Source organism: Macadamia integrifolia, chromosome 11 (assembly GCF_013358625.1).
Source record: "Macadamia integrifolia cultivar HAES 741 chromosome 11, SCU_Mint_v3, whole genome shotgun sequence".
NCBI lineage: Eukaryota > Viridiplantae > Streptophyta > Magnoliopsida > Proteales > Proteaceae > Macadamia > Macadamia integrifolia.
Genome location: NC_056567.1, coordinates 19040759 through 19068522, shown reverse-complemented (window position 1 = coordinate 19068522; position 27764 = coordinate 19040759). Strand labels below are relative to the sequence as shown.

The 27764-nt window shown below is 39.9% G+C and overlaps 3 protein-coding genes and 1 pseudogene across 4 annotated transcripts; 2 read left to right on the top strand and 2 right to left on the bottom strand.

Annotated features, from left to right (window-relative positions):
* Positions 1-78: 78 nt before the first annotated feature.
* LOC122093185 (glucosidase 2 subunit beta) lies at positions 79-15692 on the bottom strand. Of its 2 annotated transcripts, XM_042663467.1 has the most exons (5): positions 15505-15692; positions 15260-15373; positions 4266-4361; positions 502-681; positions 79-427 (listed from the first exon to the last, which is right to left on the bottom strand). In XM_042663467.1, the coding sequence occupies exons 1-5, from the start codon at positions 15617-15619 to the stop codon at positions 321-323; spliced, it is 612 nt and encodes a 203-aa protein (XP_042519401.1). In that variant the 5' UTR covers positions 15620-15692; the 3' UTR covers positions 79-320. The 2 variants fall into 2 exon arrangements, with proteins under 2 accessions (XP_042519401.1, XP_042519402.1); XM_042663468.1 differs by lacking the exon at positions 15505-15692 and having other exon boundaries at positions 502-665; positions 4303-4361; positions 15260-15463.
* LOC122093553 (60S ribosomal protein L39-like) lies at positions 3067-3231 on the top strand. The gene has a single exon (XM_042663908.1). The coding sequence runs from the start codon at positions 3067-3069 to the stop codon at positions 3229-3231; it is 165 nt and encodes a 54-aa protein (XP_042519842.1).
* Positions 15693-16434: 742 nt separating the features above from the next.
* LOC122092957 lies at positions 16435-17096 on the top strand (annotated as a pseudogene).
* Positions 17097-26244: 9148 nt separating this feature from the next.
* On the bottom strand, positions 26245-26977 carry LOC122094299 (pathogenesis-related genes transcriptional activator PTI5-like). The gene has a single exon (XM_042665061.1). The coding sequence runs from the start codon at positions 26972-26974 to the stop codon at positions 26363-26365; it is 612 nt and encodes a 203-aa protein (XP_042520995.1). The 5' UTR covers positions 26975-26977; the 3' UTR covers positions 26245-26362.
* Between the last annotated feature and the right edge of the window lie 787 nt (positions 26978-27764).

Sequence of the window (27764 nt, the reverse complement as noted above, 5' to 3'; positions counted from 1 at the left end):
TACTTGCTCCTTAACTTGAAAACAGACACAGACTGTACTGCAAATATGATGCACTCGATTTCCAACTCGAGGTCCTGATTGACTTGGAGGATCTAGAATTCTCAGCTGTAGTTCGTATTTTGCAAAAAGTAACTTAACTGGTGTATGACAATATCTACGTAGTTCAATCTGAGTCACTTTCATGGGAGGACTCCATTGTGAAAGATATCACCTTTACAAGATCCTTAGCTGATGAGAATAACTTCTAATGAGTATGAACATTGGGTAGTGTAATTACAAGGCAAAAATAAACGGGTAAGAGAGATCACAGATGGGTTCCTTCAACGATATCTTCTTCTTCTTCCAGACCTGTTACGCCGCCGGAAAAGTAGGAAAGCCATCACACAGCTCATAAGAACCACCTCTCCCACCACTACTATCTTCAACTCTGGACACACAAATGTCAATTTAAACATTATTCATGGTTTAAGCTGTGCCAAAATACTCAAAAACTACAAATACCTTTTAGTTTCTGAATCACATCCTCCAAGCTCATTCTACCACTAGCTTCTCTTGCATCAACGCTAACCAGATGAGGTCTTATCAAGTTGTTATCAATCTTCTGCAAAGTCTTCCCATCTTTGAAGCATGTGTTTGGACAATTGATAACACGGTCATACTCATCACTGCCATCACAGCAATCTAAGAAGAAGTTGATCCAAGGAAGGAAAAACCAAAAAAAAACAAAAAAAATGGTAGGCACACAGACAGTAATTGCTATATTATGTGAATATGAAATATCATACGGAACATATTGGACCCGTAAGTGGGCCTACACAATGTAAAGTATTGATATCGGTCAGCATATTGGGAGGGTGATTCTAAGAGACGCATGCTAAAGATACAAATGTAAATGGTTAAGAAATGCATTGATACATGCAAAATATAGTTTTGGAGCATAAATACCTTATCATGCAATATATAAATATATATATATATATATATGATGTATAAAAAGGAAAACAAAGTACTACCAGTTAGGTGGATTCAACTGATTACATAGAAGATGAGATTTCTAAAACCATAGAGAGTTGTGAGTTGGTTCATATATTGTTTTGTACACATTTACACTCATTTGCAGTGTTTTTTAATTTATTTTTAACCCATAATAGAAAAAAAATTAATAAAAACAGAAATATAATACAACTAATGAGGATCATGTATTTCATCCTCTACAGATAATTTTTAGACAAGTTAAACACCCATTAGCACAATTTTTTATCTTTTATTTACCCGAAAATAGAAAATTAAAAAAATACGTAAAATACATTATTTCGTATCTGTAAAGCATCGTATCATTGCCACACGATACCGATACATATCAAACCTCTACAATATGGTACATGATTCCATAGGTCTACAACCGCAATAACTCACCACATGTATCATGTAGAGGATCAAACTTGCCATTGGGAGGGGTGCCACCCAAAGATTGCCAAGACCAAAAATCTTCTTGATCACACCCAACTGATTTATGAACCATCTTTTGGAGCTCTTTGAATATAAATGAATGACTATTCAATAAATAGGGAAAAACAAATTGTCTGGACTATGTATGCATAGGCATCATGCCTGAGACATACAAACCCTTCTAGGCTCTAACTGTAAATTTTCTGTAGAGATTCAGTCTCTCTCGAAAAATACTGAGATGGGCCAAAACAAATGATGCAGATAAATTGAGAAAACTTGTAGGTAATGAGTGAAAACGGAACCATGAACAGACTACAAGAAAGAGAAAGAGATCGGGGCTTGCTCATCATGTATAAAGCGAGGGTTGACCATCAAACAACTTGGAAGAAAACCATTTTCTTACCCATAACCAAAAACTAAACAATTCCACTCAAAATATGCTCATTATAATGCTTTATATAGGTAATAACAGGAGTACCAGACCCCTAATTCCCTACACGAATTTGACCTTTTGACTCTTACTGAAGTCTAGAATTACTAATTTGAGTCTAATTAGAATTTAGCAAGAACTATGAGTGCTAAAGCCCCTTTCCTAAACAAATAAAACTGCTATTATAATAATAAATCCAAAATAGGACTCATAGTTGAATTGGACTTCCTGAAATAGTAATCGTCACAATTGACATTTTATTAGAAAGTTGATCACTTATCAAATATAGCTTGGAATTGAAGGATTCTTGGTCTTATTGGAAAGATGAATTAAAAAGCTTTCAAATGGAACCAAAATCACAGCAAAAAATAAGTTTTGATCCTCCAGAAACAGATCCAAAAGAAAGTGATGGAATAAACTAATTTTCTGTAATACTATGCTCCCAAACTCCAATCTCAATCTAATGGACTATAACGAACAATTGAACCACAGGAATTTTTCTCGGGGATTCTCCTGTGTCAACAAATTCCAGATAACATGTTTCTGATATCAATTAATGAGATGCTCCAGGTTGAACTTGACATGTTATCAACTAAGTAAAGTTGAGCCCATTCCTTTGAATATTAAACTGGCAAGCTACGAACACCAGGTCATTAAATATGTCCTATAAGTTTTTGGGGCTTTCAACTGCACATAAATGTCAATCAGAAAAATTAAACCAAGAGAAACCCAAAATCAACCAAAGACGTAACCTTACCACTAGTTGTTGACCTGTTGTATTACTCCTTGAGTCATTCCAATTATTATTAGGGTTAATTCCTTGGACACCCCATGTACTATGGCCAGATTGCTCGACACCCCAAAGGTTTGAAAAGTTTACTTGGACACCACTTGCATTTTAGATTTATTACAACTAGCCCTTGTCATTAGTGAGTTACCATTTAGTGATGACATCATGGTTAGGGAAAATCCTAAATGCCCAAACTACCCTTGAAGGGTAGTGAATTGACCATTTTACCCTTTAACTAAGAAAACCCCAACCCTCCCACAGACCCTTGCCAATTTGAGGATCTTCTTGCTCAAAGGATGCAAATCGGTGATGAAAGGGGGTTTCTTCTTTGGAGGGTTTTCTAGCTTCTGTTCTGATTTCCATACCCTCATCCCCGAGCTCCAAATCAGAAGTCAAGATGCCGTTGCATAGAATCTTGAAAATCAAGAAGAAGCTCGCAAAGAAGATGAGGCAGAACAAGCCCGTCCCTCTTTGGATCCACATGAGGACTGATAACACCATCAGGCACAATGCGAAACGCAGGCACTGGCAACGCACAAAGCTAGGGTTTAAGGTGTTGTGATCTGTCCCCTTTCTGGGTCTAATTAGAGTTTTAGGTCTTGCAAGAGAATGGCAAGAGACGATTATTGTAATTCGTAAATTAATCAGTTGGGAACCCTAACGAGTCCCTGAACCAGATTTTATTGAGATTGGTTTTTCTTTTTGTTGCGTAATATTTTGAGCAAGTGGGTTAGTTCATTTATATAATGGCATTTAAAGATCGTTCGTTTTGGGGGTGGGGGTGGGGGGGTGGGGGTGGGGGGGGGGGGAAGAAGTCATGAAAGTGCTCTACTAAAGGGTTTCGGTAGGGACCTTGAGGAAGCTGACCCAAGGGCTCTGCTCTTGCTGCCAATTTGGTTGAAGGATCTTGAGATAGAAGATGGGTGAAAGGGGAATCCCTTCACTCACTATTTAAATCGATTTGTGTTTTTTTAGGTTGAATAACTCATAAGGGTAAAATGATCTTTTCATTTAACCACTAACAGCAGACTAGCACCGTCAGGTTTCACAGGGATTCAAGTAAACTTTTCAAACTTTTGGGGTGTCAAGCAATCTGGCCATAGTACAGGGGGTGTCCAAGTAATTAACCCTTATTCTACCCCCTGCCCAACCTTTTGAAAGTCAAGGTTAGAGTTAAAGTTTAGAAGCTAACAAAGTAAGAGTGGTTCGAATGCAGGTCTCTCAATTCAAAGGTGACAGACTTCGACAAGAAGATGTTTAAACAAAATTAATTGTAATTTCCACATAAATACCCTGTACCACTACATAAATTTCACCTTTCTTTCTATTTACTAAAAGCTGGTTTGGATTTGGCAGCAACTACCAATCAGTGTAATGTTTCAATATAGGCTACTGAAGAGGTGACACACCAATTTAATGATTTCAAATGAAGGATTAACTCACATGTACAGGAAGGGGTGAGAACCACATCAATCAATGATGCTCTGTTCACACATCATACTTTAATTCCAAAGAAATACAATAACAAACTTCAATAAATTGTATTAATAAGAACTTGTCAAATAGAAGGGAAACGTAATTCTTTTGCATCCTTACCACAAAAATGGTCATTCACTCGGGAAGAAAACAGCACCTGAGGAATGTTTCCAACATTTTTGCAGTAAAATTTGCTTGCAGGACAGGCCGAAGTTCCTACATTGACAGAGTAACTTGCCATGAGACCCACTGACCAATAATGAACTTAGATAGCTTGGAAAATCCAATTAAGTGCACAATGAAAAAGTATTGCCCCACAAATACACTATCTAATTGAAAAGCACTCTTCTAATGAGATATGTAAATTATAAGCATCAAACTCTGTCAGACAATACATACAAGAAGGTTTTAAACGTAAACTTGGACAAAGATTCTATCATCTCTTTTTCTCAAGGGGCTGTTGCTTGGGGTGATGGTAAAAGCTTGGGCTGTGAGGGCCCTTCAAAAGCAGATCATGCGCCAGGTTACAGCCCTACTTCTTAAATCTACCATGTACCTCTCTTATTTATTTTAGTGAATTCTGACACTGGATAGAATAAGTAATGAGGCATGACATGCATAGCCTAGGTCTTGTCCCAAGTATGACATTGGATAGAGCCGATTGGAGAGCAAGGATCCATGCAGCCGACTCAATTTAGCTGAGGTTTTCCCGACTTACTGATGCTGTGCCCCTTTCCTTTTACTTTCATTTCTCCTATTTGTTTTTGCTCGGATCCATGTAGCCGACCCCATTAAGTCGGGGATAAGGCCAAGTTTGTTGTCGTCATTGTTTTTCTGACAACCCCACGTAGACTTCTCCCAATAAAATAAAGGATTCAATGAAAGTCACCAACATTCTTGAAACAACCCTCCCAAGGGAAATAACAAATGCTGTGAGAGATTCTATGGTCAAAGCCTGTCTTATTCAGAAATCCTCAGACTACTTGAAGAAAGTCAATCCACCTGCAACACACCTTAATCCACCAAGCAAGCACTGTAACTGTCTTACAGCAAACCAGCTAAAAAAACCTGGGATTTTATTAGCATGAAAGCCTTACATCTATTCATAGAAGGACACAATGAATCACTGATTCCTAAGACTGATTTGAAACCAAGACTCAAACTAGACCGAAAAGGAAAAAGTACAACGCAATAGATACTAATTCTAGGACAACAAATAGAATTCAATTAGCAAAATAACTTCTAAACTAACCCCACAACCGGACTGTTGATTACTCTCCTAATTATCAAAAGAAAACCACATGCAGGATAAAGTCTCATCTCTTCTTCTTAGCAGCTGTATCAAATAAACTTCATTCATAATTCAAAATCTCAAATTCTTTGCAAAACCACTCAATCACCTCATATTTATAGAAAGAACTCTATTAAGATCCTATTTTTTCTTAAACACAGAAGGGTGATCAGTTACAAGCCAGCAGGGTTGCACCTCCACCAGTCCATATGCCACGTGTCATGTCAGGTGGGGCCAATATTTTGGTGAGAAGTAGGTCCCACTCTCCCCTACTTGTATACCAAGTTAAGTCCAATCTGATTTAGGAGGAACCAGTACAAAATTGAAACTTTTTTGATTCGATACAATGGATCGATCCACACGCAGTATAGGGTATTCAAATCAAATAATACAATACGGGTTTAGGGTGACCTCTATAGTGCCGCAATAGAAGCACCTCTAGTGATTCACAACACTTGACCACCGAACCCATAAAAGTAGGATCAATCTCCAATCAACAGTTTAATGGAGAAGAACGCAGAGGGATTCTCTCTCGAACAATGACAATCACCAACTTTTGGAGAGAGAGAGTCTGGAATTTTAGGAGAGATGTTTCTCTCAAAATCTTACGAGCAAAGAGAATAATGACATCTTATTTTCTCTCCTTTCAAGGCTCTTATATAGCCTTACTCCAATTCATTTCTTCCTCAGGATTGTTAGTGAGAAGTGATGCAATCCTATTGGGTCATACACCAAGTTAACCTACATTGAGTCAAACTTATCAACTAATATGTAAAATACACGAAAGGACACCTTAGTTTGGTAATAACCATAAAATCCATAATTGACAGAAAACTTTAAATGTAGGTCCCTCCACTTAACAACATCTCAAAATGGAACTAAGGGCATGGAATCAAATTATTGTATTATATTAGTCCATTGAACAACTGGTATAAAGTATCATGATCATTATTGGACAATAAAACAATGCGTTTTGTAAACAATTTACAAATTAAAACCACCAAGCTCGAATTTCTGTCCAATCAAGTTTATGATTCTCTCTTGATATACTCTCCCAACACAGTAAGTGGATTCCTTCTTAAGCGCCACTTTAGCACACTTTCATTGACATGAAAACATAGTGGGCCTAGTGTAGTGATGTATAGCCAATCAGATGGAAGCATCAGTTGTATGTGCACTAAAGTACATAGTCGGTCTACCACGATAAAGACCTCTCAAGTCTATGGACCACACAACTATCACGAGAATCCAATTACACATAAGATAACCGACAGTAAACCATGTAGAGTTCTCCAATGATCAAGTTGATATACAAACAAAAGTGTACCCACATTTGTGTCTGGAATCTCCAATCCCAAATACATGCAATACGTCAACTGCATAAATAGAGAGTCCAATTCTAAGAGATAAACGGCAGGAGGGCATCATATGATGAGATACACATCGGTCGCAAATGCGAAATGCCAATAATGCTGAAGGGACTTTGCTATGGACCATGAGGGTAAGGCCGGTTTCCACAATACGGCAATGGCGCCTCTCAACGGAGCCTTATTGCTTGTGAGTATGGGGACATGCCAAGCAATGTTGGATCCCAAGGCTAAGACGGGAGAAAATTTGTGGAAGAGTGTGATACCTTCCACCCAAGTCTGTTTGCAAGAATTTAATTTTCTTATCAAAGTAGCATTCCACTAATGCCTGGAATTGCTGGAAAATGGCAAAGACATCAGATTTTTTCACGATTGGGTAATACCAAATATACTTAGTAGCGTCATCAAATAAAAGCAAAAACTAACAGGGACCCGCTATAGAAGGAAGAGGTGTGGGACCCAAACATCACTAAAAATAACATCCAATTGAAATTCACTACGGGAATGAGAGGAAGGTAAAGAAATTCTACTGACCTTGCCTAATTGGCAACCAAAACATAATGAACTTAATTTTTTTGACAAGGCAATTTATTTTGACTAATCCTCTGATGAAGGATGTGTGCATGTGGATGGCCAAGTTTGTGATGCCAACCATCATAGGAAGTCCTCTCAGCAATATTAGTAGATAGAATAGAGACAGTAGCTGTAGAGAACGTGTAAAGACCACCCTCACTTGGACCAGTATGAAGAGTAGATTTGGTTCACTGATCTTTAACAACAAAAGAAGATGGGTGAAACTCAAAATACACATCATTGTTAGTGCAAACTTTTGAGCAGAGAGAAAAGATTTTGTTGTTGTAGGTACATGTAGCACATTAGAAAGTTGAAATGTTCGAGAATGGGAAGAAAGTATTGCTTTAACAGTGAGAGAAATAACAAGACTGTTACCATTACCATTACCAATATGAAGATGATCCTGACCAGAATATGGATTAGATGAGAGAGATTGCAGATCCGGAGTCACGTGATGGGTGGCCACAGTGTTCAGAAACCATGTGTAGGGTGTAGGGTGTAGGGTGTAGGGTGTAGGGGTGGGGGTGGGGGTGGTGTGATGGGCCAATGGAGGATAGGGATTAGGGGGATAGGGATATGTAGCATGGGGTGGGGTAGGGTATGGGGGATTGTGTGGCTGTTGGTGGTAGTAGCAATTTTGCAGCAACATGATTTGTACGCTGGCAAATGACATAGTACAAACGTCCATTACGGCCACATCCACGCCCCCTCCCACCACGAGAAGAGCAACAGCTAGGAAAGGATCGTGGCTGCTCAGAAGGGGCACCCTGCACAGGTTGGGGTTGGGAAGTATTAGCAACGGGGGAGTTCGTAGTAGAATATGCTTCTAGGTAATCTATTTAGAGAGGACCCATAACGATTCATGGCTGAGAAAAAGTGCATGGAGATGCGTGTATGCTAGCAGCTCAAGGTGGCATAACAAAGAGGGAATAATATCACGGAAGTCACATCTTAGGGCACGAAAAACATAAATGTTAAAGTGCTCCATTAGGAGGGGCTTGCCAGCTACCGATAGTTCATCAACAATTATTTTTGCACGATGGAGAAAGCCAGTAATCGATTCATGTGGTTTATGGACCAGATCTTGTAGAGCAATAATATGAAGAGAGAGAACTCTTGTGGTGGAAGGGGAAGCAAACGTTGTGGTGAGCGTTTCCCAAATCTCGCGGCTGGTTGTATTCCTAACAATAAGCAGAAAAACCTCTTCACTTAAGAATGCAATAAGCATGCTCATTATGGAGTTGTACTAGGGACGTGAATGAAGGGCAGTAATGGGATCCAATGGACATGGGGTAGATCCTCTTCACTCCAAGGATACAACCACGCAAATATCTTCTTCCATGTTTACTCTCTATACATATGGAAAGTGTATATCTCCTTTCTTTGTAAACCACAGAAGTATGGAAATTCTATATTCTATATTGTACCTAGGTTGGTAAGTCCAACCATAGCCTTGTATATATATATACAACATATATCAATGGAATATATCAAGTCATTCTACCATTGTTTATTGTTCGAGCATGGTATCAAGAACTAGGCATGCCTAAATCACTTTTATTTTTTCTTTTTTTCTTGGCTCCAACGAGCCTGCATGATCATGGTTCTCTCCTCTTACCGCTGGTGCTTCTCCCATTGCATGGATTTCTTCATGTGTTTCTAATGGCTGACGTCAACACAACTCCCCAATCCCCACCCTCCATTACTAATAACTCTCCTCCTCTATCCAACGCCAACAACAACATACCAACTGCCCCCCTCCCCACCACCATGCCATCCGCCACCCATGCCGCCACCACCCACACCGCCTCCTCCCTCATGCCATCTCATCATTTTTTGTCCATCAAACTTGACCTGAAGAACTTTCTCTTCTGGAGGACTCAAATAATTCCCTCCAATGAGGAACAAAACCTATCTGGTTACCTAGATGAATCAACCCCATATCCATTGGATCCATTACTGCCCTTCATTGGCATCGCTAGGGCAACTCTATAATGAGCATGCTCATTGCATCCTTAAATGAAGAGGTTTTTTCGCTTATTGTTGGGAAGACAACTAGCCATGAGATTTGGGAAACACTCACTACAACCTTTGATTCCCCTTCCACCACAAGAGTTCTATCTCTTCATCTTGCTCTACAACATTTGGTCCATAAACCAGATGAATCAAATACTGCCTTTCTCTATCGTGCAAAAATAATTGTTGATGAAATATCTAACAGCTGGCAAGCCCTTCCTTATGGAGGACTTTAACATTTATGCTTTTCGTGCCCTAAGGTTTGACTTTCGTGATATTATCCCCTCTGTTATGCCACCTTGAGCCGCTATCATACACAGATCTCCATACACTTCTTCTCAGTCATGAATTTCTTCATGGGTCCTCTCTAAATAAATTAACTGAAGCATCTTCTACTACGGACTCCCCCACTGCTAATACTGCCATCCCCAACCTACGCTGGGTACCCTTCTGAGAACCACGATCCTCTCCTACTCGTGGCTCTTCTTGTGGTCGTGGACAAGGCCATAATGGACCTTTGTACTGTGTCATTTGCCAGCGCACAAATCATGTTGCTACAAAATTGCTACGACCACCAATAGCCATGCAATCCCCCATACCCTACCCCACCCCATGCTACTTATCCCTATCCCCCTAATCCCTACCCTCCATCAGCCCATCACACCGTCCCCTGCACCCTACACATGGTTTCCGGACACTGGGGCTACCCACAAGCCATAATGTGACTTCGGATCTGTAATCTCTATCCTCCTATCTGGTCAGGATCATCTCCATGTTCGTAATGGTAAAGGTCTAGTTATTTCTCTCACTGGTAAAGCAATACTTTCTTTCCCCTCTTGAACATTTCAACTTTCTAATGTGCTACATGTACCTACAATAACAAAATCTTTACTCTCTGTTCAAAATTTTTTCACTGATAATGATGTATATTTTGAGTTTCACCCATCTTCTTCTGTTGTAAAGGATTGGCGAACCAAAGCTACTCTTCATACCGGTCCAAGTAAGGGTGGGCTTTACACATTCTCTACGGCTCCTGTATCTAATCCGCCTGCTAATTTTGCTGAGAGGACTCCTTATGATGGCTAGCATCACAAACTTGGCCATCCACAAGCACGCATCCTTTATCAAATGATTACTCAAAATAAATTGACTTATCTTCCAAATAAATTAAGTTCATTATGTTTTGCCTACCAATTAGCAAGGCCAGTAGAATCTCTTTACCTTCCTCCCCCTCTCGTAGTGAATTCCATTGGATGTTATTTTAGCGATCTCAGGGGTCTCACACCTCTTCCTTCCATGGTAGGTCACCATTATTTTTTGCTTTTCCTTGATGACGCTACTAAGTATATTTGGTATTAACCAATCGTTAAAAAATCTGATGTCTCTACCATTTTCCAGCAATTCCAGGCGTTAGTGGAATACTACTTTGACAAGAAAATTAAATTCGTACAAACTGGCTGGGGTGTAGACTATCGCACCCTTCCACAATTTTTCTCCCGTCTTAGTATCCAACATCGCTTGGCATGTCCCCACACTCATGAGCAACAAGGCTCAGTTGAAAGGCACCATCGCCATATTGTAGAAATTGGCCTTACCTTATGGCCCATAGCAAAGTCCCTCAGCATTATTGGCATTTCGCATTTGAGACTATCGTGTATCTCATCAATAGGATGCCACCCCTGTCAGTAAAGGGGTCTCCCCCTATCAATTGTTTTTTCATAAAACCCCTGACTACGCCTTCTTCGAATTTTTGGGTGTCTTTGTTTTCCCTTTTTGCCTCCAAATTGATATAAAATGTACTTTAGGTCTGCCCCATGTGTGTTCTTAGGATATAGTCCCTCTCACAAGGGTATCATTGTTTGGATGTTTCAACTCATTGTATTTACATTGCTCGTCATGTGCGTTTCGACGAGACTAAATTTCCCTTTGATTGACCCTCCATTTTAGGTTCTCCACCTTAACCCCCTATCTCCAATCGTCTGTGGGGTTCAACCCCTATGTCTATTCCCCTACCTTCACCAACACCTCCAATCCCCTAACTTCCCTCCCTCCCCCGCCTCCTCACCCCACAACCTCTACCAACCCAACCTGCCTCACCCCTATCCCCTCCCTCTCTCTCTCCCCCCAACCTAAGACTCGCCCTCTTCATGATCCCTACCACTACCCCTCCATCGCCCCCAACCCCCACCCCCACCCCCTCCATCCAATCAACCCTTAACCTCCAGCCATCCAATGACCCTAAGCCCTTGTTGTCCCCCTCAAACAAACACCACCACTATGTCTCCACCATCCACTGAACCAACTTGTTTTTCCCAGGCTGCAAAAACCCCTAAGTGGCGGTCTGCAATGGCGGATAAGTTTAATGCGCTCCTAAGCAATGGAACTTGGTCTTTAGTCCCCCTGCGTGATCATGTGAATCTGTTGGGCTGCAAATGGGTCTGCGAATCAAAAGAAAATCTAATGGCTCTTTAGAACGTTATCAGGCCCGTTTGGTAGCCAAAGGATTCAATCAACAACAAGGCATTGATTTTAATGAGACATTCAGCCCTATCATTAAGGCCACCATTATTTAGACAATTCTTTCCCTTGCTGTCTCTCAGGGTTTACAAATTCGTCAATTAGACATGCACAATGCTTTTTTGCATGGCATTTTAATAGAGGAATTCTACATGACCCAACCGCAAGGCTTTGAGGATGCAAATCACCCCTATCATGTGTGTAAACCAAGGTTTGAAATTTCGTTTTGTTTCGTTTCGGTGGGTTCAAAAACACCGACATACCAAAATTTCGGTGAGATTTCGCCGAGATGGTGTATTTTTTTTTCGGTTGACTGTTTCAGTGGTCAAACAGTCATATTTTGACCTGAAACTTGGTGGGTAGCTTATTTTAATGTTAATAAACATGCTTACAACATAAAAATGCAAAAATATTAGAACATGACATTGTTTTAGAGTTGCACCTTTGTTTGGCAGCAACCGTCGAACTGTTTAGGAAATTTTACCAACATGTATTTATGTATTATTTCAAAAAAATGATTGTGGAGAAAGAACTTTACCTTTCCTAAGCTTTGAATATGTAGATCTTCTGGTAGGAGTCCAATGGAAGTCAAAATGTGTGATGATGTGGCTAATTAGAGACTTGTTGGAGTGTTTTTCTTTCAAAATATGCAAATGGAACCGAAACCATCGAGATAGTCGAGACAGAGTCGAAATTTCGGCGAGATACCGAAATTTCAACTCTGTCTCAACGAAATTGTGTATTTATAAGCCTTGGAATGTATCGTTTCGGTGTCTATATTTATAAGCCTTGGAATGAATAATTTCGGCGAGATACCAAAACGATACCAAAATTTGGTACACATACCATTTCGTGCCTTATTTCGTTTGGACCACAAAAAAAAAAAAACTGAAATTTCGCCGACGTGATTTCAAACTATGGTGTAAACTACACGGTCCTTATATGGGTTGAAATAAGCACCTCAGGCTTGGTCCCATCGTTTCTCCACTTTTTTGTTACAGAATGGTTTTATGGCATCTCAAACAGATCCATCCCTCTTCATGCATCGTAAAGGGACCTTGACAACTTATGTGCCCATTTATGTTGATGACATTCTGGTCACAAGCAATCAACAAGCCATATCACCACCCTTTTATCCCAGCTGGGTGCGGAATTTTCTATAAAGGATCTAGGAGTTTCTTTCTCAGCATTGAAGTCGTTCCCCATTTCAAGGGTCTTTTGTTGTCCCAACAAGATATATTTGTGATCTCTTACACAGGGCAAGCATGGATGGCTATAAACCAATTACCACCCCCGTTGCCACTAATCTAAAACTCTCCAATGCAAGGGGTGTGCCTCTACAAGATGGTACCCAATATCGATCAATAGTGAGCGCCCTTCAATATATTACTCTCACTTGCCCTGATGTGGCTTTTGCTATTAATAGGGCATGTTAGTTTATGCACGCTCCGACCAAGGAACACTGAACTATGGTCAAACGGATACTTCGTTATCTGAAGCATACTTGGTCACATGGTCTCCTCTTTTCTAGGTTCCCAAATCTTCAATTACAAGCTTATACTGATGCTGATTGGACGGGAAACTCTGATGATCAGAAACCCACTAGTGGCTATGCATCTTTCTAGGGCCAAACATTATCTCCTGGACCACAAGGAAACAGAAACAATGGCGCGATTCTCTACCGAATTAGAGTACAAAGCCTTGGCCAATGCATCCGCTGAGCTTACATGGCTTCAATCATTATTTCGAGAGCTCAGGATTCTGAATTCCCAACCCCCCATCCTATGGTGTGACAACATACTGATGCCACATATTTTTGGCCAATCCGGTATGCACGGACGAAGCAAATCGAGATCGATTTTCATTTTGTTCGTGATAAGGTGGCCAAGAGAGAGCTGACTGTCCAGTTTATTTCCACTACTGATCAGCTGGTCGATATCATGACCAAGGGTCTGTCCACAACTTGGTTCCAATTCTTAAGAGACAAACTGAAAATTCGACCAGTCAAATCATCATCTTGAGGGGGTGTATCAACCAATATGGAATGATTTCTCAGTTTAGGAAACTCCATATTGATTACCTTGCACTCCAAGGATACAACCATGCAAATATCCTCTTCCATTTCACTCTCCATACATATGGCATGTATATATCTCCTTCCTTTGTAAACCATAGAAGTATGGAAAGTCTACATTCTATATTGTACCTAGGTTGGTAAGTCCAACCATAGCCTTGTATATATATATATATATATATCAATGGAATACAGCAAGTCAATCTACCATTGTTTATTGTTCTAGCAGTCCCTATTTGCAAACACTTTGAGGTCACATCTCAGGACACAATTGCCTATATTAAAGTAAATGCGAATTAATTAAAATACATAATTTTCATTATTGGATTGATGGACACAAAATAATATCCAATAACATCTTAATCACACAAGTGTCAAAATAAGGCAAAGAAATGAAGAACAATCTTTTGACGATTAAGAGACCGTTGAAATCATTAGGAACAATTGAATTCCGGCCCCAAGTTTGACACCTGAACATTGCAAGGTGTCTTCTACCCTTTCAACAAATCATATTTGTCAAGTTGGCAGACCACAGAGCAGAAATAGGGTCGCAGGAGTTGCACTTGTGTCCATTTTGCCAAACAAAATAGAAAAATTATGTTAAGAACTTGCCAGCATTTTCCCACAAATTTACAAAATTGACCTGACATTAATCCTGGGCTCATTGGAATGATAACTGAATGACCTGACATATGGCTCCCGTTATCATGGAAATGTGATGGAACAAACTTTACTAAAAACTGATAACTGCCAAATATAACATTCTTGGACACTGAGACAATACTAACTTGGCATCCTCATTGACAACTAAACTACTACTAAATAACCTGAGCTACAAAAGGATGTTTAAAGGCAAAAAGGTACCGTGTATAATTTCATTTACTGAATTGAGATGTGAATTGGCTATGCACTCAACAAGCCTTAAAAAAAAGGGATCACTGAGACTATTATCGAAAAAAAAAAAGTTAGATGTTAAACAATGGGATGTCTTAGGAAGTGCATCACTTGTATGCATAGAAAGAAAGGCACAACATACGCAAATATAATGATCATTCAAACTACATTCTCCCTGTCTAATGATTATTCAAACTAAATATCAGCGGAAGTGGATCCAAAAGAACTAAGTGCAAAAAGATAATTAAAATAAAGGTCCTAAATGGTCATTGAATATAGAAATTACTACATATTCAAAGCAATCATAAAAAATAAGAAACAGAATCCAAGTATTGCAGCTATTAATGTTGTAATGAAGTGAAATTAGAGTATAAATGATTACCTGGTTCGTCAGTGCCATCGATACAATCGCAGAAACCGTCATTAAGCCTGTCCCTGGTGAAGGATTTGGATCCGTCCTTGCACTTGATCACCTCTGACTTGAAATAACCCTCCTCTGAATCGACGAAAAATTACTTGAAATTAGGGGAAACACTAGGCATAAATCTCTGACGTTCGCCTAGACGAACTTACGAGGAGAGAGAGAGAGAGAGAGAGAGAGAGAGAGAGAGAGAGAGAGAAGAGAACCTTGAGGGTGAATTCCGAGGAAGGGTGAAGTTGGGAGTAGAGAGGCAGAAGAGGAACCGAAGATCAAACAGGTGGAAACGACGGAGAAGATGTTGAAGAAGAAGCTCGTCTCCATCGGCGTTCACGCCTGCTTCTGTAGGTTGACTTCTTACTGGTTCCGATGAACTCGATCATCAACTTAGCCAAACAGAGGTTGTTTGGGCTAGGCTTCGGTCCGAACCGGGCTTGGTTCGTTGAGGGCTATCACCGTCTCTTGGGCTGCATTTGGTAGTCAATCAGTTCTAGAAACGACGTTTTATGTCAAAAATAGAATCTCAATTTCTGTGTTAAAATACCATTTTAGAACAAAATAATGGTGTTTGGTGAACCTGTTTCAAGAATGATAAATTTATTAGTTGTTTACCTTTTTTATAGGGAATTATCTGGTACTACCCCTAAAATTGAAAATAACTTGGAGTAACACCCAAAAATGAAAATAATGTCTACCGCACCCCTAATTTTTAACACCGTTAACTGTAAAGTGAGAAATGTCCCTTTTACCCTTATACTTTAACTCTAAAAAAGAACCCATTTTCTTCCAAACCATTACATGCTCTCTCTCACAGGTGCTTAGCCGTGACCTTTGCTGGGAGAGTATACTGTTAGCAGCAGAAGGCCGCAGCTGTGTTGCGTAGATCTGGCGACTCCAGCAAGGTGACTCCGGCATAGCAGCAGCTAGCATCAACTGTGGTGGATAGCCCCCAGCAACAAGCCCATCTGAACAAAACCCAAAATTTTTCCATGAAATCACATCATCGACACCTTTGAAACTACCTAAGATCAATACCCCTTCTCATCTATACACAAGTGAGGTAAGAGGAGAAGAAGAGGGAAGGAAATTAAAAAAGGGGCAAAAAAGATTTTAGAGTTATCTGTTCCCTCGAGCATATGATGGAGCTTTTCCCTGAACAACCTGATTTATCTCTTCAAATTAGTCCTTCCAACACCAAATCCACCACAACTTGGAGGAAAACAGATGAAGAGATGGATTTTGGTTTTTGGAGGAGAGCTTTAGATTCCAGTAACACCATTGGTTCGACGATGATGATGGCGGTGAAACCCGATACCTCTTTTGAGCTTTCCTTGGTGAATCCAAGGGCTTATTCTTCCTCTTTAGAATCTAACTCCAACCATCTTCATCATCTTCTTTGGTATGGCCATGGTAGCAATCTTATTCATCAACCACTACTACAAAACCAAAGGCAACAACATCAAGTTCTTCATCACCACCAACAACAAGAACTTCACCAAGAGCTTGGATTCTTAAGACCCATAAGAGGGATTCCGGTGCACCATAACCTTCCTTCACTTTTGTCCAACAACAACAACCACTAGTTTCTGCTGCATCTATTATAACTACTACTTCAATTTCTTTCCAACCCCAAACCCTCATGAGATCAAGATTCTTATCATCGAGATTTCCTGCCAAAAGAAGCATGAGAGCTCCTCGAATGCGATGGACCACCACCCTCCATGCTCGTTTTGTTCATGTTGTTGAGCTCCTCCTTCGTGTAGTCTTCGCAGGTGAATGGAGCAAAGCAGTGCATCGGTGACCAGAGGTTAGGGATATCAGAGCAGTGATTGTCGATTTTGGGAAAGTATTTCCCAAACTCTGCTTTACTAATTGGGGACGAAGGTCATTATAGTAACTTAACATACCCATAAGGGTAGATTGGCAATTTAGCTAAAAAATGATTGATGACATCATCACTTAACGCCTTAAACCCAACAGAATGAGTTTTTTAGATATAATTTTATGAAAGTGAGGGGTCTACTAGACATTATTTTCATTTTTGGGTGTTACTCCAAGTTATTTTCAATTTTAAAGGTGGTACCAGATAATTTCCCTTTTTTATATTTGGAACGAAACTAAAATGATAGAATAAGGTTTCGTCGTTCCATCATTTTGCGTTTCTAGTGTTTTTTTTTCCCCTTTTGGTTAAAAAAAATTCGAAAAACACTAAATTGACACCAAACGCTTTATTCCGTTTTTTTGTTTCCATCATCAGAAACTTTTTTCTGGATGACTACCAAACGTAGCCTTGGTGTCACGGTCACCTAATAGTGTTTGTTAGGAGTGTGACTAAACCATCCGATAGGTGTTAATGCTAATTTATACAACCAGTCGATTGTACGAGTAGTGGATCAAAACTCTGCTCATGTGTGGCAATTAAGGGTGTCAATAGGGAAGGTTTATGGTATTTGGAATGGGTTCGTAGATTGTATTGGTACATGTATCAAGTTGTCAATCTCAAAATCATCTCATTTAATTAATTGGATCGAACCTAGGTCTTCATCTCGATTATTAATAGGACGGAATAGTACCAATTCCTAAATGGATCTAGACATTGTAGAAAAGGGAAAATAATTTCAATGTTTCCTAACGAAATGGTTCCATTATTAATGTTGTGGATCTTTTCATCATTATGAGATCTAAAGTGTCCTTTTACTTTAGAAAGCAACTTAGAATACAAAATCATGATGAATTTCATGGTTTTTCTTCTTCAAACTCTTTAAGATCACTTGTAAGCTTATCAAAATAACAATTAAGAATAACAAGCCTCGTTATAGTTTCAGCATCATCACCAATAAGTTTATATAACAAACTAAAGGTCTACCGGCTAAAACCTTCATTAGAGAAAAGACTACCTAAATACATCCGACTACAATCATAAAACTTGAACATGAGAACATAAACATACCCTTTAAAATGGTAATGACGGTTCCGGTTTTCATTCGGTACCTAACTAGTATTTCGGTACTAGCACCGTTGGAATCCCATTCCATCCTATTTATTATCTGGTACCAATATCAGATCCATGTACCACTCTATTTATTAATAGGACGGTCGAATACCGAGTTTCAGTAGGACGGCTCCTAGTTATGCTCCCAAATTCAGACACTTAAGGTGGCTTGTGTAAAATTAGAGCTTTGAATGGAATTAAAGATATATTATTCACTGTTTATGAGCATACTTATATACACAATTACATCAAGAGATCCCATTGATTAAGGGATAAGAGAGGCAAGAGATTACAAGAATAAATATTGCTAAAATGATAAGGAAGAAAGAGATTGAGATGAATGCAAACATAGCAAAGATATATACAAATATAAGGGAGACAAGTTGGCAAAGATAAGGATTGATAGTTGGCGCCAGTGGGTTCCACCCATTGAACCCGTGTGTGTAATACTCCCCCTCAAGTTGGAGTGTGTTTGGTAGTAACGCCCAACTTGGAAATAAGGAATTGAAAAAAGGTCACGTCCAAGAGGTTTAGTGAGCAAGTCAGCCAGTTTAAATCGTGATGGAACATGTGTCGTGGAGAAGCAACCAAATTGAAGGCATTCCTGAACAATATGACAATCAATGTCAATGTGTTTGGTAAGCTCGTGAAACACAAGGTTGGCAGCAATATGTAGAGCAACTTGGCTACCGCTGTAAAGACGCATATGTTGGGGATGCAGGATGCCAAGATCGGCAAGTAGACAATGTAGCCAAATGAGCTCGCATTTGGCATTAGCCATGAAATGGTATACAACCTTGGTTGAGGTCAAGATACCATTCGCTACTTCTTTGATTTCAAGGAGATAGGGCTACCACCTAGAAGAGCAACATATCCAGTGACTGACTGACAAGTAGTGGGGCAGCAGCCCAATCAGAGTTTGAAAAATCCATCAAATTGAGGGAGCTCTTTGCAGAGAACATAAGTCTAGCATGGGAGAGGACTTGAGGTAGCGTAAGGCATGCATGGTAGCATCCAAGTGGGGTTGCCTCAGTTGTTGCATAAACTGGCTTAATGTAGTGGCGGCATAGGATATATCAGTGTGGGTGATGGTGAGGTAGATCATTCTACCAATAAGGCACCGATATACCGATGGATCACTTAGTGCAGGGCCAATATGAAGATCCAATTTGAGTTTCTACTCCATGGGAAATGGCACAGGCTTCGACCCAAGCACACTAGACTCAAAGAGAATGTCCAGGGTGTACTTGCCCTAAAAAAGAAAGATTCTGACGAGGTTGCAGGCAACTTCTTTACCAAGAAAGTATTTGAGTTTACCCTAATCATTCAAGTGAAAACGATTGTGTAAGAAGTTGATGTGCCGTATGATTGTAGATGAATCATTCCCTGTAACGATAATATCATCTACATGGACCAGAATGACAGTGTAGCTGGTGGTAGTGATTTGAACAAATAGAGAGTAGTTGCCCAAAGACTGTGTTAAACCAGCATCCAAAAGGGAACTAGTCAATGTGGCAAACCAATTACGAGATGCATGTTTAAGACCATACAACGACTTGTGAAGCTTGCAAAATCGAGTCTCCTCCTGTTTGGAATAGCCTGGAGGAGGCACATATAATGTCCTTATAGAGATCACCATGAAGGAAGGTGTTGTTGACATCCAATTGATGAAGATGTCAATCATGAATAGTGGCAATAGCAAGAAGACTGCAAACTGTGACTAGCTTGGCAATCAGGGCAAACGTATCAGTATAATCAAGGCCCTCCTATTGCGTGTAGCCTTTGGCGACAAGTTGTGCTTTATAGCGCTCGATACTTCCAATCTGCACAATGCTTGACCTTGTTGACCCATTTACACCCTATCGAACGCTTACCTGCAGGAAGAGGCTACAAAGACCAATTGTTATTCCGTTCCAGGGTATGAATTTCCACCTTTATGGAATTATGCCAGTGGGTTGGCTTGATTGCCTCTGTGAATGTACGGGGCTCATGATATGAAGATAAAGCAGTAATAAAAGAAAAATGGGAGGGGGACAAGTTATGATAAGAAAGAAAATCAATAATGGAGTAGGGAGTAGTACCTGTGGACAAGGGCATAATGGGGAGAAACTGAGGAACAAACATAATCCTTGAGACGAGTGGGAACCAGGTGGGGGCAGTTAGAACGCCGTGGAGGGGTGGAGGCAATGGGGGGTGGAGTAGCAGGCGGTGTGGGGAGTACTTCAAGGATGAGCACAGGCGCTGAAGGAGGGGAGATGTGTGTGGAGAGGTCCTCATGGATGGGGAGAGGCATGACGGATTGGGAAGATACTTCAGAGATGCGAGAAAAGGAAAATCTGTGTTCATGAAATGTGACATCCTGAGATATAAAAACCTAACAAGAAGTGAGGTCATAGACTTGATATCCTTTTTGTCCAAATGGGTATCCGAGAAAGATGCAAAGACTAGTGCGGAAATCAAACTTACGCCGACTAGGGGAGTGGTTATGAGCGTCGCATTGGGATCCAAAAACGCGAAGATTTTCATAAGATGAGACTTGGTGGAAAAGGATCTCATAGGGGAATTTGCCATCTAGAATGGGGGTGGGCAACCTGTTAATTAAGTACGCAGCGGTTAAGATGCATTCACCCCAAAAACGAATGGGGAGATGGGCTTGGAATCGTAGAGCACAAGCAACCTTCAGGAGGTGTCGATGCTTGCATTTAGCCACCCCATTCTATTGGGGGGTGCCAACACAAGAGTGTTTGTGGATAATGTCATTGGTAGCATAAAATTGAAGCATTGGTTGTGAAAAAAATTCTAGGCCATTATCAATGAGGATGGATTTTATGCATGAAGCAAATTGGGTGTGTACCATTTCATAGAAATCAATTAGTTGTCCCTGAGTCTCAGACTTGTAACGCATGAGACAGATCAAAGTTGCACAAAAAAAGTCATCAAAAAATAATGAGCACCAGAGAGAGAAGCTGTGTGGTATCCTCCCTAGATATCACAATGGATGAGTGCAAAGAGGTTGGTGAAACGATTATTACTTAAAGAAATGATAAACGAGTTTGCTTAGAGAGATGACATACATCACAGGGGGAAGGGGAAAATAAAGCATGAGACGTATTTAAAATTAAAGGAGACAAGAGACGAAGGCGATCTGTGGAAGGGTGGCCAAGATGCATATGCCATAAGGGTGAAGCTCGAACAACTAAAGAAGAATGCAATGGTGAAAGAATAGGTTTTGGCTAGCTGGGAGGAGATATGTAGTAGAGACCATCATGCATCGTTCCCACCCCAATTAGCCTCTTCGTTGACAGGTCCTGTATAGCACAAAAAGTGGGGAAAAAGGTTATGGTACAGTTCAAAGAGGAGGTTAATTTACTAATGGAAATTAAGTTAAACTGAAAAGATGGAACGCAAAAAACTTTATGTAGAGTAAGGGTAGGGTTAAAGGTTTTGACACCCGATGTGTGATAGGAATGGTTTATCCATTAGGGAGGAGCACAGGAGAAGCAGTAGGGTAAGGGGTGGTGTTGGTTAAGCCAGAGAGATCATGGGTCATGTGGTCAGAGGCCCCACTGTCGAGTATCCAAGAGGAAGAAGTCATACCTGAGATGAAGAGACTAGTCACAGTACCTGCTAGGTGTGCACTGGGAGATGGAGAATCCAACAGTGTGAGGACCTGCTGGAACTGAGCATGGCTAACCTCAGGATTGGAGGGTGCATTGGAAGTGATGCCCCAAGAAGTATGACGAGCACGGGGCTGATGACCGAGAGGGTAGCCGTGAAGTTGCCAGCATGTGGTACGGGTATGACTGTGAACCTTGCAATTGTTACACCACTGACACTTCCAAGTTAGAGGTGGCATTGACTGAAAAAGTGTCCTTGGCGACTACCATGGCAGCTTATCTAGCACGGGTGGTGCAGAGAGAGTGCATTATTGTTCCTCTTGGAGAAGCAAGTAATAGAAACGGTAGACATCAGACAAGGGATCTATTGTTAGGATTTGAGAACGGGTGGATGCATAATTGTCAGAGAGACCCATCATGAACTGATAAACATGTTCCTATCGGATGGCGGAATGGAGCGCAAATTGGGCACCACAAGAACATGTTGGGACAACCACATAAATAGGGAGCTCGTCCCACAATACCTTCAACTGCATGTAATACGAGGCAAGAGAATCAATGCTTGGTGAATATTGAAGATGGAGATCTTAAGGTGAAATACACGAGGGGCATTGTTGCGTGTGACACGCTCCTTAAGGTCCTTCCAAACTGAAGAAGTCATCTCAGCATAAATGACGCTATCAGCGAGAGTAGGAGATAGTACATTCAGGATCCATGAGAGGACCATAAAGTTGCAATGCTGCCAAGTTTGAACCACGAACGGAGGAGAAGCTGATGGGAAAGAGAACCATTGACAAACATCATCTTGTTCTTAGCATAGAGAGCCATACGCATAGCATGCCGCCAGGTAGGGTAGTTATCCCTAGTTTAGGGGGTCGATACAAGGATGATGCCGGGATTATCAAAGTGATGATGAGCATAGAGAGAGGGGTCGACCATCCCAATGGTGGCTGAGGTAGTGGGTTTGCTACAATAGGAGTGCCAAAGGTGAGGGCGGTTTCTTGAGACATGGAGAAGAAGAAAAAAAAAACTCACAATTATTGCTCTGATGCTATGTAAAATTCAAGCTTTGAATGGAATTGAAGATATATTATTCACTATATATGAGCATACTTATATACACAATTACATTAAGAGATCTTATTGATTAAGGGATAAGAAAGGCAAGAGATTACAAGAGATAATATTGCTAAATTGATAAGGAAGAAAGAGATTGATATAAACACAAATATGGTAAAGATATATATAAATATATGGAAAGGATAAAGATTGATAGTTGGCGCCAGCAAGTTTCACCCGTTGAACCCATGTGTGTAATAGCTTGTGACATCACTATGGATGGAAAGACACACCAACTGACAATCTCAAGGGAATAAAGATAGAAGGATGGCCAAAAATCACAACACTGTGTGGGATGCAATAGAGTTTTAATGAGTTGCGCATTCTAGGAGCAAAATTGTTGATCTATAAACTCAAAATCCAAGTCACATAGTAATCCATAGGTTGAAGTTGTTGTACTTTAAAATCCGGTAGGGTGGGAATTCATATATCCATATATCCTCCCAAAGATGGATATGCTTCCATTGCCAATCGTCCATAAAAGGCCTGGCATAAGGATTTTCCTACCTTCTAGTATACTCCATCACGCACAAGAAGGTTTGTTACTGATACTTGCATGTAAGAAATTAATCACATTGTGGGAAGTACACCCATTTCATGAAGGTTGCATACTTTGAATGAGTATCATGAAACAGTCTCCAAGGTACTTTGGCTAACATAGCCCGGTTGTGAAGACTTGGGTCCTAAAGGCCTAGCACCCCAATGTCTTTGGAATTGCATAGTCTTTTCCATGATATCCAGGGGATATTTTAGGCTGCTTAGTCCATTGCTCCCAGTAAGGATTAAAGTATCGGTATTGATCTCCGTATCAATTGACCAAAATTAAGATACGTATCGGAGGGTATCGTATCGTATCGGAGATACGTTAAGATACGCTAAAGATACGCATATAAATGGATATGAAACACCTTTTTAAATACTTTTGCATAAAAAATTTGTTAAAAAAAGCTATTGATAACATATATTATGCATAAACACTAAATTGAGGTTATCGCACTAAGAATTCAAGGTTTGTTGTTATCCCCTAAATGTAAAATCCTTGTTCCCAACCTTGATTTCCATTTTAGTTAGAGAGAAATATAGCTGGTAGCAACTTTGGAACAAAAACCCCTCAAAAAATCGTGTTTTCTGAAAAAATACCCATCTTGGCCATTATATGACTGTAGCGCACTGTATCGATACATACCGATACGTACTAATTGATACATATCGATACTCACCAATACGTACTGATACTCATCGATACGTATTGATCGATACATACAAATACTCATCGATACGTACCGATACATACCAAAATGTATATTTCACCTCGATTTTATATTTTTCATAGAGTATCAGTACGTATCGATAGTGTATTGGTGCATATCGGTATGTATCCTAGGATATATATCGATACGAAAGGATTTTAAAAATTTCATGTATCATATCGGTGTGTATCGTATCGGTAGGATAAATTTAAGATACGTATCGTAGGGTATCGTATCAATATCGGAGATACTTTAAACCATGGCTCCCAGAAGCAACTGGAAGATTCTTTACTTATTTGGGAAGCTGAAAATTTGAAATGAGTAGCTGCAAAATTTGACATTGGAAGGGGGAATCGATTTTAATAGAATTTTCTTACCCACATGTGACAAAAACTGTCTTTTCCAACCATGCATCCGTCGGTTTGTTCAATCACTGTTCTCATGAAATAATTCCAACTTAGAAATTTCAAATTCCACAAATAAAACTAAATATATCATCGGAATTTTCAATGTATGGAATCTTAAGAAACCTATAGAACCATCTTATGAGGCAAGAAACTGGCTTAGGACTAAAGGAAAGTTTAAATTCTTGAGATTGGTAGCCTGACCACTAGCTTGGTAGAACAAGTCTAAGCGTTCCTTCGATTAGCATATCTCCCGAAGGTTCACCTCCAAAAATAACTAACAATCGTTAGCAATAAGAAATGTGTAATGGTCTAACTTTGCTTTCGTATCTTAACACCAAGGAAGAAGAAAGTGCCTAAAAAATGGCATTTGAGACTTTGGTGACATTTTCTTTTGTACTGTTAGGGAAAAAATTCTCTGAGCTAGTAGGGTAGAGTAGGGCCAATAAACTACCCAACGATTTAAATAGGCTGACAATACGGCCCTTCATTGTTCCATTAAGGGTTTCTTTCTTTCTTTTTTTCTTTTTTTTTTTTTTTTTTTTTTTTGATAAAAACATTAAGGGTTTCTTTCCCTGCAGTTATTTCTTGGTACATACTCTCTATACATCTAGAAGGTACAAATCCAAGAGGATATATATATATATATATATATATGATAACTATGCAGGTATCATAGCATTTGTGTGTTCAAAGCAAATCATAAAGAGTGGTGACAAACGCACATCCAATTCAATTGATATAGTGAAAGTGATGATCTCTCTCTCTCTCTCTCTCTCTCTCTCTCTCTCCCCACGTGGGATTACCAAGTCCATTATTCAAAAAGATAATTGATACTTTTAAGAAATAAAGCCTTTAGTCAGAATTTCAAAATTCATGTATTCAACCATACTTCCATGGTCAATTTAAGTATCCTCCATGAGGGGCCATAGGTCATTTTATTTCTTCTCTTTCTATTTACATGTTATTATATTAAAAGGTGAGAGAAGTTTGTCGGTTTGACAAAGAAAATATCAGGCCAACTGGCAAATAGGGAGGGTATGCGGGAAAATATTCAATGCACATCAAGAGGGCAGTGCAGTCTTGGCAATCCTCATAGGGCAAGAAAGCCTATGGATCTCCACCCATAATTAGAAGGTACATGGACAATCAAAGAACAAATGATCTTTACTTTCGAGTCCTACCCAACAGAAGAAGGGGGAACCTCGATGGATCACTTGCACAACTAATCCTTGGTAGGGAGGGCTTAAATCATACACCTCCAAGGTATGAATGACTGACAACGAATAAAAGACTGAAACCAAATGGCACGTGCCCAGCCCACCTGCACGACTGTCTCAAGATGCCTTAAGCAGTTAAGTCCGGATCAGGTCCTCGTATAGTTTCTGATCTACATATAGAATCCGCTCAATCTCTATTTTTTTCCACATTAATTAGATTTCAAGTGTGAATCAAACACCGTATAAAAAACATTGCCGTATGGAGACCTGATCCAAAATCATAGCAAAGGTGGTGGAAAAAGACCTGACCCATCAAATGGAATCACAACACATGCATGCAATCAATATTCATCACAACTAGTGCTCTTATAGACAAGATAAAACACCCTTAGAGAGACTAACCTTTAATTAATCTCTCTATTTTTATTTTTACTTTCATAGAAAAAGTATATTACATATGTTTCATTATGTTACAACATTACATGAACTAGAAGAAGAGGAAGAGGATGGATAATCCATCTGAGACAACAAATCCTCCAAGTAATCTGACCCCAAATCCTGCAATTCCACAACTGAAGAAGAGTTCTCTGATTCTGATTTGATCCCACCAGTATTCATTCTATGGATGATAGAGTTAGAGTTGGAGTTGGAGTCAGGATTCACTCCTTGCTCTACAGAGTTGGCAGCAGCAGCAGCAGCAACCTCAGCTGGGAAATTCAATAGTGCCTTAGCACCCCTCATCTTAAAAGCAGCCCTGTCATAAGCCAAAGCAGCAGCCTCTGCAGTATCAAACGTGCCAAGCCATAAACGCGCGCCGTGTCTTGACGAGTCACGGATTTCAGCGGCATATTTCCCCCACGGCCGGCGTCTTACGCCTCTATAATGCTTCTTTCCGACGCGCCCACTCGGTTCTAAGCCAGCGTGATTGTGGTGGAGTGTTGTGTCTATGGAAGGAAGCCTTGGATTGGTGATAGCCATGGCCTCATTTAGGACTTCACATAAGACCATATCTAGTGAATCACTCTCATTGAGAGGTAACTCAGTGAAAAGAGGTAACTGATGATCAATTCCAGTCATGAAGATAGGGGAACTTGTGGGCAAGTGGGTCTATTTGTATGGATTTGGGGGATTTAGAATTTAGGGGTAGGCTGAAAAGTCAGGAGTTGTGTGGGGCCCATATTTTGACCGGAGAAAACAAAGTTGGTGGGTGTGAGACGAACAACTGCTGAAAAACGCTATCTATTATGGGTTTGGATGGTTGTGTGGAATCATGTACTTGCAACTTGCAACATACACTTGATTTTAGAGGATATTACAATCGTGCCATTGGCCTTTAATTAGGTATTAATGTGTGAAATGAGAATTGCAAAATAATCGTTTATTGAAATTGAATCGAATCGTTTATTAATTAGTTTGATTTTATTATTAAGAAGTAAAATGGATTATTAAATGGTTCGATTTTTATTTTAAGAAACTAAAATCATTTAAACTATTGATTTCGAAGTGCAAGTAAGGAAAATCCGGGCATTAGTGGTGGGGGAGACATTATTAAAAACAATAACGGGAATGTTTTTGCTGCATTCTCTAATTTCTATGGGGTGTATTCAAATTTAATGGCTGAGTTGCGAGCCCTTAGAGATTGATTGAAATTGTGTGGGGAATTGGACCTCTCTGATTTTGATAGTAATTCTGATTCTTCCTTGATTGTGAAGTTGGTTACCCAAAGATCCTGTAATTTGTGGAGTTGTTGGTATTGGTTTCAGGAAGTTATCAACTTCTGCGATTCTCTGAAAGCCCACATTTCGTTTTCATTTCGGGAAAGTAATCGAGCAGCGGATTGGTTAGCTAATTTTACTTATGAGACTAC

Bases quoted from the DNA above. Each gene is read 5' to 3' on its own strand.
- LOC122093553 (XM_042663908.1), top strand. From the start codon at position 3,067: ATGCCGTTGCATAGAATCTTGAAAATCAAGAAGAAGCTCGCAAAGAAG.
- LOC122093185 (XM_042663467.1), bottom strand. From the start codon at position 15,619: ATGGAGACGAGCTTCTTCTTCAACATCTTCTCCGTCGTTTCCACCTGT. The intron at 15,374-15,504 runs GTTCTCTTCTCT...TCGTCGATTCAG, and splicing joins CCTCGGAATTCACCCTCAAG to AGGAGGGTTATTTCAAGTCA. The intron at 682-4,265 runs GTAAGGATGCAA...ACTTCTTCTTAG, and splicing joins AGTGAATGACCATTTTTGTG to ATTGCTGTGATGGCAGTGAT.
- LOC122094299 (XM_042665061.1), bottom strand. From the start codon at position 26,974: ATGACTGGAATTGATCATCAGTTACCTCTTTTCACTGAGTTACCTCTC.